We start from the raw sequence: 14,851 nt of genomic DNA on the forward strand, positions 1-14,851 counted from the left end.
GCAGTTTAAGCAACTCCAAGTGAATTAGTGCAGCTAGTTTGTGTAGAGGATTGAGTGCTGTACATGGTACTGTATTTTATTATATTCATTTCATTAAAAAATGATATAATATGTCCTAAAATGAGCAGCTGTATTTATATATTTTTCATTCTTGGTACTAATCAGCCAAAGATATTCATTACCCAATGCACAGTTAAATATGTACTGGCAGTAGCCCTGTGTATTTTTCTAATACATTGTAAAGATAATGTTGCATAAGACAAATAAATCCTGTGCTTCATTTTAAACCATTTTGGTGAGAAATTAATAAATAAATCAGTACTGGATATGACAAAGCTTTGTGAACCATATCTATGCTAAATAATCTAACCAACACATAATGAGATTGACTTGGCTTGCTGTAAATTACGCCATCCTGTGCTGAGAAACACAGCTCTGTAAAAGGAAATGTTCTTTTCCTGTGTTCTCAGTGGGGCATGACAACAGCGATATCACTGGTAATTTGGTTCCAAGGCTGTTAGCACGGAGTAACGACTGTTTCTCAGTACTGCTGCTCACACTGGTGCTAAAGCGTCAAGCTGAGGGGAGCATGTTCTTGCTATAAATAACTCACCGTCTTCCTGAGCTTCTCCCTGTCTTCCCTCCTGTCCTGTAACGTGTGTGCACTGCTCTGAGGGTCCCTAGTGTAGGAGAAAGGCCTGGCTGAGTGTGCCAGCGACCGGTTCCTCTCGCCCTCGATCTCCGAGTAAGGCGGCAGGCAGTCCTCCTCCTCGGGCCTGCAGCTGGGGGAGCGGCTGTAGTAGCAGTCGCCGCTCTTCTTGGAGCTGGACTTGGAGGGGGTCTCGCTGTTGAAGCTCTCATCTGGCACTCGCAAGCGGGCTTTCCTCTCCAGGACACTGGTCAGGAAGGTGTTGTCGTAACCCTTGCTGCTGCCCAGGTGGTGCGTGGGGCAGCGCTCGCTGGGGTTCCTCCTCTTGGGCGATGGAGGGCTGTGCTGCCTCCCCCTCTCTGGCTCATATCCTCCGCGCTCACCCTTCCTGTAGTGGTCTTCTGGAAAGGCCTTGCGGTACTGGTGCCGGTCCAGCCAGGCCTCGGTATGCTCATCATCGTGGTAGCGGTGTTGTTCCCGAAGCGGAGGACAGTGCTCGTTGCTCTGGATGTCCAGGGTGTACTCCCGCTCTCCATCCCTGTAGTCGCCCCGCCTTGGTCTCTGGTCGTATGACAGGGCAAACTCCTCCAGCTCATCCAGGGAGCCCGTTCGCCCATCGGACCTGAAGGCCTTTCTTTGGAGGTGTTCAGACCTGGGCTTCCACCTGCTATCACAGTCCAATGAGAAGAATTATATTAGACATGGGGAGGCACCTGAAATACACTCACCTAAAGGATTATTAGGAACACCATACTAATACTGTGTTTGACCCCCTTTCGCCTTCAGAACTGCCTTAATTCTACGTGGCATTGATTCAACAAGGTGCTGAAAGCATTCTTTAGAAATGTTGGCCCATATTGATAGGATAGCATCTTGCAGTTGATGGAGATTTGTGGGATGCACATCCAGGGCACGAAGCTCCCGTTCCACCACATCCCAAAGATGCTCTATTGGGTTGAGATCTGGTGACTGTGGGGGCCAGTTTAGTACAGTGAACTCATTGTCATGTTCAAGAAACCAATTTGAAATGATTCGACCTTTGTGACATGGTGCATTATCCTGCTGGAAGTAGCCATCAGAGGATGGGTACATGGTGGTCATAAAGGGATGGACATGGTCAGAAACAATGCTCAGGTAGGCCGTGGCATTTAAACGATGCCCAATTGGCACTAAGGGGCCTAAAGTGTGCCAAGAAAACATCCCCCACACCATTACACCACCACCACCAGCCTGCACAGTGGTAACAAGGCATGATGGATCCATGTTCTCATTCTGTTTACGCCAAATTCTGACTCTACCATCTGAATGTCTCAACAGAAATCGAGACTCATCAGACCAGGCAACATTTTTCCAGTCTTCAACTGTCCAATTTTGGTGAGCTTGTGCAAATTGTAGCCTCTTTTTCCTATTTGTAGTGGAGATGAGTGGTACCCGGTGGGGTCTTCTGCTGTTGTAGCCCATCCGCCTCAAGGTTGTAAGTGTTGTGGCTTCACAAATGCTTTGCTGCATACCTCGGTTGTAACGAGTGGTTATTTCAGTCAAAGTTGCTCTTCTATCAGCTTGAATCAGTCGGCCCATTCTCCTCTGACCTCTAGCATCAACAAGGCATTTTCGCCCACAGGACTGCCGCATACTGGATGTTTTTCCCTTTTCACACCATTCTTTGTAAACCCTAGAAATGGTTGTGCGTGAAAATCCCAGTAACTGAGCAGATGTGAAATACTCAGACTGGCACCAACAACCATGCCACGCTCAAAATTGCTTAAATCACCTTTCTTTCCCATTCAGACATTCAGTTTGGAGTTCAGGAGATTGTCTTGACCAGGACCACACTCCTAAATGCATTGAAGCAACTGCCATGTGATTGGTTGGTTAGATAATTGCATTAATGTGAAATTGAACAGGTGTTCCTAATAATCCTTTAGGTGAGTGTATATGACACTTGCTTACAGTAAAACAGCTTCTAGTAATTTCTTCTGTGTAACAAAAAATAATTCCAAAAGCATTGTTATTCCTGTACACTGTTCCTTACACAAGCACTCTGAAGGCCCGTTACCTATTCTGGGACTGCTCGTCTGATCTGTGCGTTCGGAGTGGGTAGCGTGCCGACCGGCGGCCCTGCACAGACGAGGTAGCTCTGAATTCAGACTCTTCGTCTCTGTCCTCGATGGCCGGGAGGGCCTTCCTCTGCACCTTGCGGTAGGACTGACGGAAATCCGTGTCTCCTTCGTGCAGGGAGCTGAGCTCGGACATGCTGCTGGCTGTCAAGATAAAGAAATGCGACCAACAAAAATAACACGGCTATCAGTTTTTTCAGTCAGAAAGATGATTCAGAGAACTGGAGCCCTGCCTGCCCAGCTGAACGATTTGGCTGCACTCCCGCAGGCGGAGGCCCTGGAGCTCCACTACACTGACGGGGAGGGCAGTCTGAGCGTGAGGCCCCTTCAGTTGCTGTTGCTGCTGTGTCCCAGTGAGGACAAGCAGTGACATCATCTAATCTCTTCCCATGTGGATTCAGAGGCTTGGTTAACTCCACTGACCAGATTCAATTTCAAACCAACAAAAAATAAAGCATGTATCCAGGTGAATGCAGCAGAGGACACCTTTCCATGATCACTTCTCTTTTCTCAGGACCCAAGAGGTTTCCTGGCAGACTTAGCCTTTGGGAGATAAACTTCAATAAAAACACTGTCCTCTTTCTCTCTAAGGAAATTACTCTTTTCTTAACTGGCCTTAGTAGTGAAAATGGCACTTTATGTCAAAGTGACAGGTGGCCCCGCCCCTAACCTTTACCCTTTGACCCTCTCCAGTCTGCCATGTTGTGACAGCTGGAAGACCTGCCCCTACCCTTTACCCTTTGACCCTCTCAAGTCAGCCATCTTGTAAGGATACAGGTTTTAACCTTTGACCCTCTCCTGTCAGCCATCTTGTAAGGATGACCGTCATCTTGTTAGGATGACAGCCATCTTGTTTGGATGACCTCCATCTTGTTAGGATGACAGGCATTTTGGAATGGTCATCTTGACAAGTATTCGCCCCCATTTTAGGATTGGTATGATACGTTGTTAGCAAAATAAAATCAATTAAAATAGAAAGAGAACAACTACAGAGAACATAAAGTTTTAATAAAAAAAGTATTTTAAACGGTGTTTAGTGATGTGAGTGTGGTTTAAGGTTATATATTTTATGATTAGGTTTAGGATGGTACAGTGTTAGGAAAATAAAAGAAAAAGAAAGGTATAGACATTCAATAAATGAGACTGTAAAATATGCATCAATGTCAGTCTTTTATTGTGACAGCTCTAAAAATTACAACAATGATTTCCCCTCCCCAACACCTACAGCAGACTGTAAGAAACAACTGAACTGCACCGCTCTAGCAACTCCCTCTACTTGTTTATTGGCAAGGGTATATATACTAGCAAACACAAACACACATATACCTTTATATATCTTATATCTTTGTTATATTTATCAATAGACACTAAAGACATATACACCACTTTTCTTAGAGAAAAACTGTGAAATGTATAGAATTATAAATGTATATTTTGACCAGCCCTGTACTTATTACTGTTGTTACATTAGTGAATGCTCAAAAGTAGACTTAAGAATATATTGCATTTCATCTCATTACATACACTCACCTAAAGGATTATTAGGAACACCATACTAATACTGTGTTTGACCCCCAGAACTGCCTTAATTCTACGTGGCATTGATTCAACAAGGTGCTGAAAGCATTCTTTAGAAATGTTGGCCCATATTGATAGGATAGCATCTTGCAGTTGATGGAGATTTGTGGGATGCACATCCAGGGCACGAAGCTCCCGTTCCACCACATCCCAAAGATGCTCTATTGGGTTGAGATCTGGTGACTGTGGGGGCCAGTTTAGTACAGTGAACTCATTGTCATGTTCAAGAAACCAATTTGAAATGATTCGACCTTTGTGACATGGTGCATTATCCTGCTGGAAGTAGCCATCAGAGGATGGGTACATGGTGGTCATAAAGGGATGGACATGGTCAGAAACAATGCTCAGGTAGGCCGTGGCATTTAAACGATGCCCAATTGGCACTAAGGGGCCTAAAGTGTGCCAAGAAAACATCCCCCACACCATTACACCACCACCACCAGCCTGCACAGTGGTAACAAGGCATGATGGATCCATGTTCTCATTCTGTTTACGCCAAATTCTGACTCTACCATCTGAATGTCTCGACAGAAATCGAGACTCATCAGACCAGGCAACATTTTTCCAGTCTTCAACTGTCCAATTTTGGTGAGCTTGTGCAAATTGTAGCCTCTTTTTCCTATTTGTAGTGGAGATGAGTGGTACCCGGTGGGGTCTTCTGCTGTTGTAGCCTATCCGCCTCAAGGTTGTACGTGTTGTGGCTTCACAAATGCTTTGCTGCATACCTCGGTTGTAACGAGTGGTTATTTCAGTCAAAGTTGCTCTTCTATCAGCTTGAATCAGTCGGCCCATTCTCCTCTGACCTCTAGCATCAACAAGGCATTTTCGCCCACAGGACTGCCGCATACTGGATGTTTTTCCCTTTTCACACCATTCTTTGTAAACCCTAGAAATGGTTGTGCGTGAAAATCCCAGTAACTGAGCAGATTGTGAAATACTCAGAGCGGCCCGTCTGGCACCAACAACCATGCCACGCTCAAAATTGCTTAAATCACCTTTCTTTCCCATTCAGACATTCAGTTTGGAGTTCAGGAGATTGTCTTGACCAGGACCACACCCCTAAATGCATTGAAGCAACTGCCATGTGATTGGTTGGTTAGATAATTGCATTAATGAGAAATTGAACAGGTGTTCCTAATAATCCTTTAGGTGAGTGTATATATGTGTATATATACTAGCAAACACACCACACAGAAACACACACACACACACACACATATATATATACACTCACCTAAAGGATTATTAGGAACACCATACTAATACTGTGTTTGACCCCCTTTCGCCTTCAGAACTGCCTTAATTCTACGTGGCATTGATTCAACAAGGTGCTGAAAGCATTCTTTAGAAATGTTGGCCCATATTGATAGGATAGCATCTTGCAGTTGATGGAGATTTGTGGGATGCACATCCAGGGCACGAAGCTCCCGTTCCACCACATCCCAAAGATGCTCTATTGGGTTGAGATCTGGTGACTGTGGGGGCCAGTTTAGTACAGTGAACTCATTGTCATGTTCAAGAAACCAATTTGAAATGATTCGACCTTTGTGACATGGTGCATTATCCTGCTGGAAGTAGCCATCAGAGGATGGGTACATGGTGGTCATAAAGGGATGGACATGGTCAGAAACAATGCTCAGGTAGGCCGTGGCATTTAAACGATGCCCAATTGGCACTAAGGGGCCTAAAGTGTGCCAAGAAAACATCCCCCACACCATTACACCACCACCACCAGCCTGCACAGTGGTAACAAGGCATGATGGATCCATGTTCTCATTCTGTTTACGCCAAATTCTGACTCTACCATCTGAATGTCTCGACAGAAATCGAGACTCATCAGACCAGGCAACATTTTTCCAGTCTTCAACTGTCCAATTTTGGTGAGCTTGTGCAAATTGTAGCCTCTTTTTCCTATTTGTAGTGGAGATGAGTGGTACCCGGTGGGGTCTTCTGCTGTTGTAGCCTATCCGCCTCAAGGTTGTACGTGTTGTGGCTTCACAAATGCTTTGCTGCATACCTCGGTTGTAACGAGTGGTTATTTCAGTCAAAGTTGCTCTTCTATCAGCTTGAATCAGTCGGCCCATTCTCCTCTGACCTCTAGCATCAACAAGGCATTTTCGCCCACAGGACTGCCGCATACTGGATGTTTTTCCCTTTTCACACCATTCTTTGTAAACCCTAGAAATGGTTGTGCGTGAAAATCCCAGTAACTGAGCAGATTGTGAAATACTCAGAGCGGCCCGTCTGGCACCAACAACCATGCCACGCTCAAAATTGCTTAAATCACCTTTCTTTCCCATTCAGACATTCAGTTTGGAGTTCAGGAGATTGTCTTGACCAGGACCACACCCCTAAATGCATTGAAGCAACTGCCATGTGATTGGTTGGTTAGATAATTGCATTAATGAGAAATTGAACAGGTGTTCCTAATAATCCTTTAGGTGAGTGTATATATATATATATATATATAAACTTCTCATTTCTATCATTACAGTGAACTAACTTGAATACATAAAGTATACACATAACAATTGCTTAGAATTAAATGCTTTTCTTTATGAAATGTAAGATTAGTGCTCAAAATAATTAGACATCTATATTTCTACCACGGGTTGATTATGTTGACAGTTTATGGCTGTGCTTTGCCATTAATCCAGATTTCACTTTGTTCTCTATGGGTTGGTTTCACAGAGCTTGATTAGCACTAGTTTAAGTACATTACTCAGAATATGTCACCATTGTTTGGTATACAAAATTATTTAGCCTGAAAGCCAATAAAGCATTGGTATATAGTAGTATACTAGGCTAGCATAAGTAATGTACCTGTGTACATAAACAATTTACACTCTGAATTAAACCTAGTCACAATCACATGCAGCTGAATTCCAGAGCCAGCGGGAGGCTTTTTAGTTGACAAGGGCAAGAGTTTTAAATAGTTTTCAAGTCTTTCATGTTGTTTTTCTCTTGTCAGTCTGTATGTGTGTGTGTGTGTTCAGCTCTTGTGTTTTATATCATACACAAAGAGTATGGAACAAACTCCTCAATCATGTTGTTGTTTAACTTCTTGGCTGTGTCTCACATGTACCAACTTTTAAAATTGACTTCCTAGTTCAAGTTACAAAGTGAGGGGAATTTAAACAAAGATGAAGAACTGTCTATTTTTTCATGAAACCTTAATCATTTTTGCCATTATAAATAAGCTGAATGCCTAAACTGAACACATTGCCACCGCTTAGTCAGAAATGGTTTTATTTAAAGTGACTTGTGTCTTAACAGAAAACTAAGTTGAAGACCTATAATGTCCACATAGCAGAAATATTTACACAGAAATGTGTTTCCTTATGAGACTAGTGAAGTAAAGGCTTAAAAGTGATAATAATAAAAATAAACAAATGTGTCAATATTGGGCTCTTAAAGGGAACTGTATAGAAACAACACATTTGTGCTATTAAAATAAGTAAACTGAATATGGCACACAAAGACTGTGCGACAATAATCAAACTGCTCTGTAGTAAAAAGTCATGAAATTCTGTCTGATTACATAATCCTTCTTTTATTGTTATTCTTAGTTTTCTCTCTGGATTAGTGTCCTGTAAAAGGACAGCACATACTTATCAGATTGGGTGTGAAAGCGGCAGAGCCCTGAACGCGGCTGTCAGTAGCAAGCGATGGCTACGTTCTAGATAAGGCCCTGCAACCAGGCCTGGCCATATCAACCCCACAACAGAGCCAGAGAGCTCTAGTTTATATAGCAGGCCTACGAACCCAGTACTCAGAGAGTTAAAAAAAAGAATACATTAAAACAGCCCTATACTTTCCCACTCTATATTGATACATGTACATTAAGTAAAACATAAATTAACACACTTTGATGTTGTGGTATTGCATAAGCATTTCTCGTCTTTCCTATGTATTAGATCTGCTTAGAAATGTTCAGTCCTGATCATTTATACAATCTCATTCTTAAACATGGCCTATTTATCTAAATGGTGTATATATGGATTAACTTTAAATATATGTATATCTCACTGTCTGTCTGTCTGTCTGTCTGTCTAAATGGAAGGAATATTTTGTAGGCTGCATTGCCATTTGGGGTATACAGTATTTCACCCTATTCAAACAAAACATTTATGAAAACAACGTAAAGAAGTTGAAATCGTTTTAAAAAACATGTCAAGGTAAAAATAAGATATATGTTTGCAACAGGTATTCTTTTAGTACATGTACAACTAACAAAGAACCATAAAATGACATGATGTTACAACATGATGTACATAGAACGTTAAGCGATATGGCACTATGGTTTTGTGTAAAAACAATGAATGGTCACCGAAGGCTTTTGAAGTAGGAGGGGAGGCCTTGGTGTGATAGTTGAAGTAAAGAAACTGAAACTTTGAAAGGAATTATTTCTGTCTCTGTGAAGAGTAATATGTCCGGGCAGCCTTGTCCTTCAATATGTCTGGCTTCCTGTAGGAGATTTCAGACCAAAGCTGCTACACTGTCCTCTCACTCTTGAGCTGCAAACTGCGGCTCTGGCAGCTTCTCAAAGCTTTTAAAAATGCAGTAAATCATTGTGGCTCTAAACTTAATTGAGTGTCTACAGGCTAGAGATGTTCTTGATTCCTTCATGTCAATGGAACATATTCACTTTATTATAGCGCAAATAAGATATCAAAGGTAATATCTGGTCATAAAGTCATGGCCTTACGAGGCAAACCATGAAATATTATACTAATGTAAAAAACAGTATTGTGGGTTTCTAAAATGAAAAAAGCATATCCAAAAAGTACCAGAACATATATAACATTCTTGGAAAGTTTTAATGTTTTTTCTAATAACCATAACACTACCCAACTGGTCACCTTCTGTGGATGTAAAAATGTAACAAATGTACTAACAAGTAGAGAACAACGTTACAGCTATACAAAATCCTGATTTTAAAACACTCAAGAGAAAAACTGAATGGAACAGTACTGCCCAGATACAGATGGGTGTTAAGATTAACTTTATCATGCTCTAGTGGTCTCAACCTCACCCCCCACACCCACCCAACAGTTGGCAGTTTCTCGGAACCTTTTGCGGAATAAAAGTTGTGAAATAGGTGGGTTTAGAAACAGGTAGTACTGTGGAGAAGTGGTTAGGGCTCTGGATTGTGGGTTCAAATCCAGGGTTGAGCAATGATGTTGTACCGTTGAGCAAGGTACTTCTTGGAAGGTGACCCAGTTGGGTAGTGTTATGGTTATTAGAAAAAACATTTTATGGTTCTTTGTTAGTTGTACATGTACTAAAAGAATACCTGTTGCAAACATATATCTTATTTTTACCTTGACATGTTTTTTAAAACGATTTCAACTTCTTTACGTTGTTTTCATAAATGTTTTGTTTGAATAGGGTGAAATACTGTATACCCCAAATGGCAATGCAGCCTACAAAATATTCCTTCCATTTAGACAGACAGACAGACAGACAGTGAGATATACATATATTTAAAGTTAATCCATATATACACCATTTAGATAAATAGGCCATGTTTAAGAATGAGATTGTATAAATGATCAGGACTGAACATTTCTAAGCAGATCTAATACATAGGAAAGACGAGAAATGCTTATGCAATACCACAACATCAAAGTGTGTTAATTTATGTTTTACTTAATGTACATGTATCAATATAGAGTGGGAAAGTATAGGGCTGTTTTAATGTATTCTTTTTTTTAACTCTCTGAGTACTGGGTTCGTAGGCCTGCTACATAAACTAGAGCTCTCTGGCTCTGTTGTGGGGTTGATATGGCCAGGCCTGGTTGCAGGGCCTTATCTAGAACGTAGCCATCGCTTGCTACTGACAGCCGCGTTCAGGGCTCTGCCGCTTTCACACCCAATCTGATAAGTATGTGCTGTCCTTTTACAGGACACTAATCCAGAGAGAAAACTAAGAATAACAATAAAAGAAGGATTATGTAATCAGACAGAATTTCATGACTTTTTACTACAGAGCAGTTTGATTATTGTCGCACAGTCTTTGTGTGCCATATTCAGTTTACTTATTTTAATAGCACAAATGTGTTGTTTCTATACAGTTCCCTTTAAGAGCCCAATATTGACACATTTGTTTATTTTTATTATTATCACTTTTAAGCCTTTACTTCACTAGTCTCATAAGGAAACACATTTCTGTGTAAATATTTCTGCTATGTGGACATTATAGGTCTTCAACTTAGTTTTCTGTTAAGACACAAGTCACTTTAAATAAAACCATTTCTGACTAAGCGGTGGCAATGTGTTCAGTTTAGGCATTCAGCTTATTTATAATGGCAAAAATGATTAAGGTTTCATGAAAAAATAGACAGTTCTTCATCTTTGTTTAAATTCCCCTCACTTTGTAACTTGAACTAGGAAGTCAATTTTAAAAGTTGGTACATGTGAGACACAGCCAAGAAGTTAAACAACAACATGATTGAGGAGTTTGTTCCATACTCTTTGTGTATGATATAAAACACAAGAGCTGAACACACACACACACATACAGACTGACAAGAGAAAAACAACATGAAAGACTTGAAAACTATTTAAAACTCTTGCCCTTGTCAACTAAAAAGCCTCCCGCTGGCTCTGGAATTCAGCTGCATGTGATTGTGACTAGGTTTAATTCAGAGTGTAAATTGTTTATGTACACAGGTACATTACTTATGCTAGCCTAGTATACTACTATATACCAATGCTTTATTGGCTTTCAGGCTAAATAATTTTGTATACCAAACAATGGTGACATATTCTGAGTAATGTACTTAAACTAGTGCTAATCAAGCTCTGTGAAACCAACCCATAGAGAACAAAGTGAAATCTGGATTAATGGCAAAGCACAGCCATAAACTGTCAACATAATCAACCCGTGGTAGAAATATAGATGTCTAATTATTTTGAGCACTAATCTTACATTTCATAAAGAAAAGCATTTAATTCTAAGCAATTGTTATGTGTATACTTTATGTATTCAAGTTAGTTCACTGTAATGATAGAAATGAGAAGTTTATATATATATATATATATATATATACACTCACCTAAAGGATTATTAGGAACACCTGTTCAATTTCTCATTAATGCAATTATCTAACCAACCAATCACATGGCAGTTGCTTCAATGCATTTAGGGGTGTGGTCCTGGTCAAGACAATCTCCTGAACTCCAAACTGAATGTCTGAATGGGAAAGAAAGGTGATTTAAGCAATTTTGAGCGTGGCATGGTTGTTGGTGCCAGACGGGCCGCTCTGAGTATTTCACAATCTGCTCAGTTACTGGGATTTTCACGCACAACCATTTCTAGGGTTTACAAAGAATGGTGTGAAAAGGGAAAAACATCCAGTATGCGGCAGTCCTGTGGGCGAAAATGCCTTGTTGATGCTAGAGGTCAGAGGAGAATGGGCCGACTGATTCAAGCTGATAGAAGAGCAACTTTGACTGAAATAACCACTCGTTACAACCGAGGTATGCAGCAAAGCATTTGTGAAGCCACAACACGTACAACCTTGAGGCGGATAGGCTACAACAGCAGAAGACCCCACCGGGTACCACTCATCTCCACTACAAATAGGAAAAAGAGGCTACAATTTGCACAAGCTCACCAAAATTGGACAGTTGAAGACTGGAAAAATGTTGCCTGGTCTGATGAGTCTCGATTTCTGTCGAGACATTCAGATGGTAGAGTCAGAATTTGGCGTAAACAGAATGAGAACATGGATCCATCATGCCTTGTTACCACTGTGCAGGCTGGTGGTGGTGGTGTAATGGTGTGGGGGATGTTTTCTTGGCACACTTTAGGCCCCTTAGTGCCAATTGGGCATCGTTTAAATGCCACGGCCTACCTGAGCATTGTTTCTGACCATGTCCATCCCTTTATGACCACCATGTACCCATCCTCTGATGGCTACTTCCAGCAGGATAATGCACCATGTCACAAAGGTCGAATCATTTCAAATTGGTTTCTTGAACATGACAATGAGTTCACTGTACTAAACTGGCCCCCACAGTCACCAGATCTCAACCCAATAGAGCATCTTTGGGATGTGGTGGAACGGGAGCTTCGTGCCCTGGATGTGCATCCCACAAATCTCCATCAACTGCAAGATGCTATCCTATCAATATGGGCCAACATTTCTAAAGAATGCTTTCAGCACCTTGTTGAATCAATGCCACGTAGAATTAAGGCAGTTCTGGGGGTCAAACACAGTATTAGTATGGTGTTCCTAATAATCCTTTAGGTGAGTGTATGTAATGAGATGAAATGCAATATATTCTTAAGTCTACTTTTGAGCATTCACTAATGTAACAACAGTAATAAGTACAGGGCTGGTCAAAATATACATTTATAATTCTATACATTTCACAGTTTTTCTCTAAGAAAAGTGGTGTATATGTCTTTAGTGTCTATTGATAAATATAACAAAGATATAAGATATATAAAGGTATATGTGTGTTTGTGTTTGCTAGTATATATACCCTTGCCAATAAACAAGTAGAGGGAGTTGCTAGAGCGGTGCAGTTCAGTTGTTTCTTACAGTCTGCTGTAGGTGTTGGGGAGGGGAAATCATTGTTGTAATTTTTAGAGCTGTCACAATAAAAGACTGACATTGATGCATATTTTACAGAGTCTCATTTATTGAATGTCTATACCTTTCTTTTTCTTTTATTTTCCTAACACTGTACCATCCTAAACCTAATCATAAAATATATAACCTTAAACCACACTCACATCACTAAACACCGTTTAAAATACTTTTTTTATTAAAACTTTATGTTGTTGTTCTCTTTCTATTTTAATTGATTTTATTTTGCTAACAACGTATCATACCAAACCTAATCATAAAACATAACCTAACACAAATAATAATACGTTTAAACTTAAACATTACACACACACACACACACACACACACACACACCATCAGGGTGAGATGGCGGTGAACACTTGTCAAGATGACCATTCCAAAATGCCTGTCATCCTAACAAGATGGAGGTCATCCAAACAAGATGACGGTCATCCTTACAAGATGGCTGACAGGAGAGGGTCAAAGGGTAAAACCTGTATCCTTACAAGATGGCTGACTTGAGAGGGTCAAAGGGTAAAGGTTAGGGGCGGGGCCATCTGTAACTTTGACATAAAGCGCCATTATCACTACCGGCCTTCAGCAAATACTACATTGGGATATTCTTGCAAATGGGAAGATTTGTTTTGACTTTTTGGAACATTACTTACAAATGTGAAATACATTTGTTATTTCCAAAATAGTTTGCGGTTTCATTTTAAATAGTGTTAAAGGCTTTAACAAGCATGCAAATGGATCAAAGACTAATTTCAAGGTTCAGAATGGTATTCTTGTTAAAATTTTTAATTCTGTTGCCAAAGAGAAAACGTGCTTTGAATAATAAAAGTATCACTCTCATGCTGTTTACGCTTTTACAAGGGAACTGCATTCAAAACAGACATTGAGACATTGTGAATCACATATTTTACTATGTATATGTAAATCATTTTTTGCTGTAGGGCATTATTGATAAAATCCTCCCAGCAAAGCAATTAGCAGTATATCCTTAGCTAATGGACATCAGTGAATTCCCTGCTTTCTGCTATTATCTGGAGTGTTTTGTTTCCCATTGCCTCCAACAGAGACCTTGCTGTGATTTGGAATCTTCCCCAGTTTTGTTCTGATTCTCCACAGTGACTTAATGCTGCCATGTATTGAGATCTTTAGCAATACTGGGTGAAGATGACTGGCTAAATGACCACACTGGGAAGAAGAGATACGTGCCAAACAACATTGAGCCCCTTTCAAATTTAAACATGCCATACAGGCATCCTTTGTGCTCCTATTTGTGCTGTACAGCAATTGGATAAATACATGTAATCACACGCGAGATTTAAACTGTAAGTGTGTGAAAAATATCAGCGGTCATGACATTTGTTGCTCTTGTAACTGAAATGAAATAAACTTACACCCTGTCAAAAGAAAGCATGGCAGAGAAAACATGGAGACAGGCATTCAGATTAAATCAAACCTCCAGATTAAATGGCAACCTAATCTCATATGGCAGGGGCCTACACTATCCACATTTATGCTTTTGTACACATTCACACCTAGAGGACAGTGCGAAGCAGGGTGTATGGAAAAATAATTGATGTGGGTGAATTTATGTTCTATGTTAAATTCAACTAAGAAAGCATGCCTTACATTTCTCATATGATCTCTTGGCAGGATCGAACTGTGCAAGCTCCTTTTCTACGTAGTACAGAACCTTCATAGAGTCCTGTTCCTTACTGGCCTGGATACGGTACCCACTGCGCACTGCTGACAGAACAAGACAAGGCTGAGAGGTCAGGAATAAAGCCTGCTGGCCACCGTCTCCTGTCGAAGCTCTTCAATGCTACTCTACAGAAATTAATCTAATACTAGTTTTTGACACTGTAAAGGGTTATTTATCACTCTTGACTTAAAATGAATGCAAATAGGAA

General features: G+C 40.6%; 1 protein-coding gene across 4 annotated transcripts in view; it reads right to left on the reverse strand.

Annotated features, from left to right (window-relative positions):
• LOC136751043 (immunoglobulin-like domain-containing receptor 2) overlaps positions 1-14,851 on the reverse strand; it is a 42,326-nt gene that overhangs the window by 6,685 nt on the left and 20,790 nt on the right. For 2 of the 4 annotated variants that reach the window (XM_066706291.1, XM_066706289.1), the window contains 3 exons: positions 14,571-14,687; positions 2,706-2,910; positions 614-1,316 (listed from right to left, as the gene is read on the reverse strand). In XM_066706291.1, the coding sequence (XP_066562388.1) occupies positions 614-1,316; positions 2,706-2,910; positions 14,571-14,687 (1,025 nt within the window). The remainder of the gene's footprint in view (positions 1-613; positions 1,317-2,705; positions 2,911-14,570; positions 14,688-14,851) is intronic. The other 2 variants (XM_066706290.1, XM_066706293.1) reach the window with 2 other exon arrangements.

This window comes from Amia ocellicauda, chromosome 6 (genome assembly GCF_036373705.1).
Source record: "Amia ocellicauda isolate fAmiCal2 chromosome 6, fAmiCal2.hap1, whole genome shotgun sequence".
Classification (NCBI taxonomy): domain Eukaryota; kingdom Metazoa; phylum Chordata; class Actinopteri; order Amiiformes; family Amiidae; genus Amia; species Amia ocellicauda.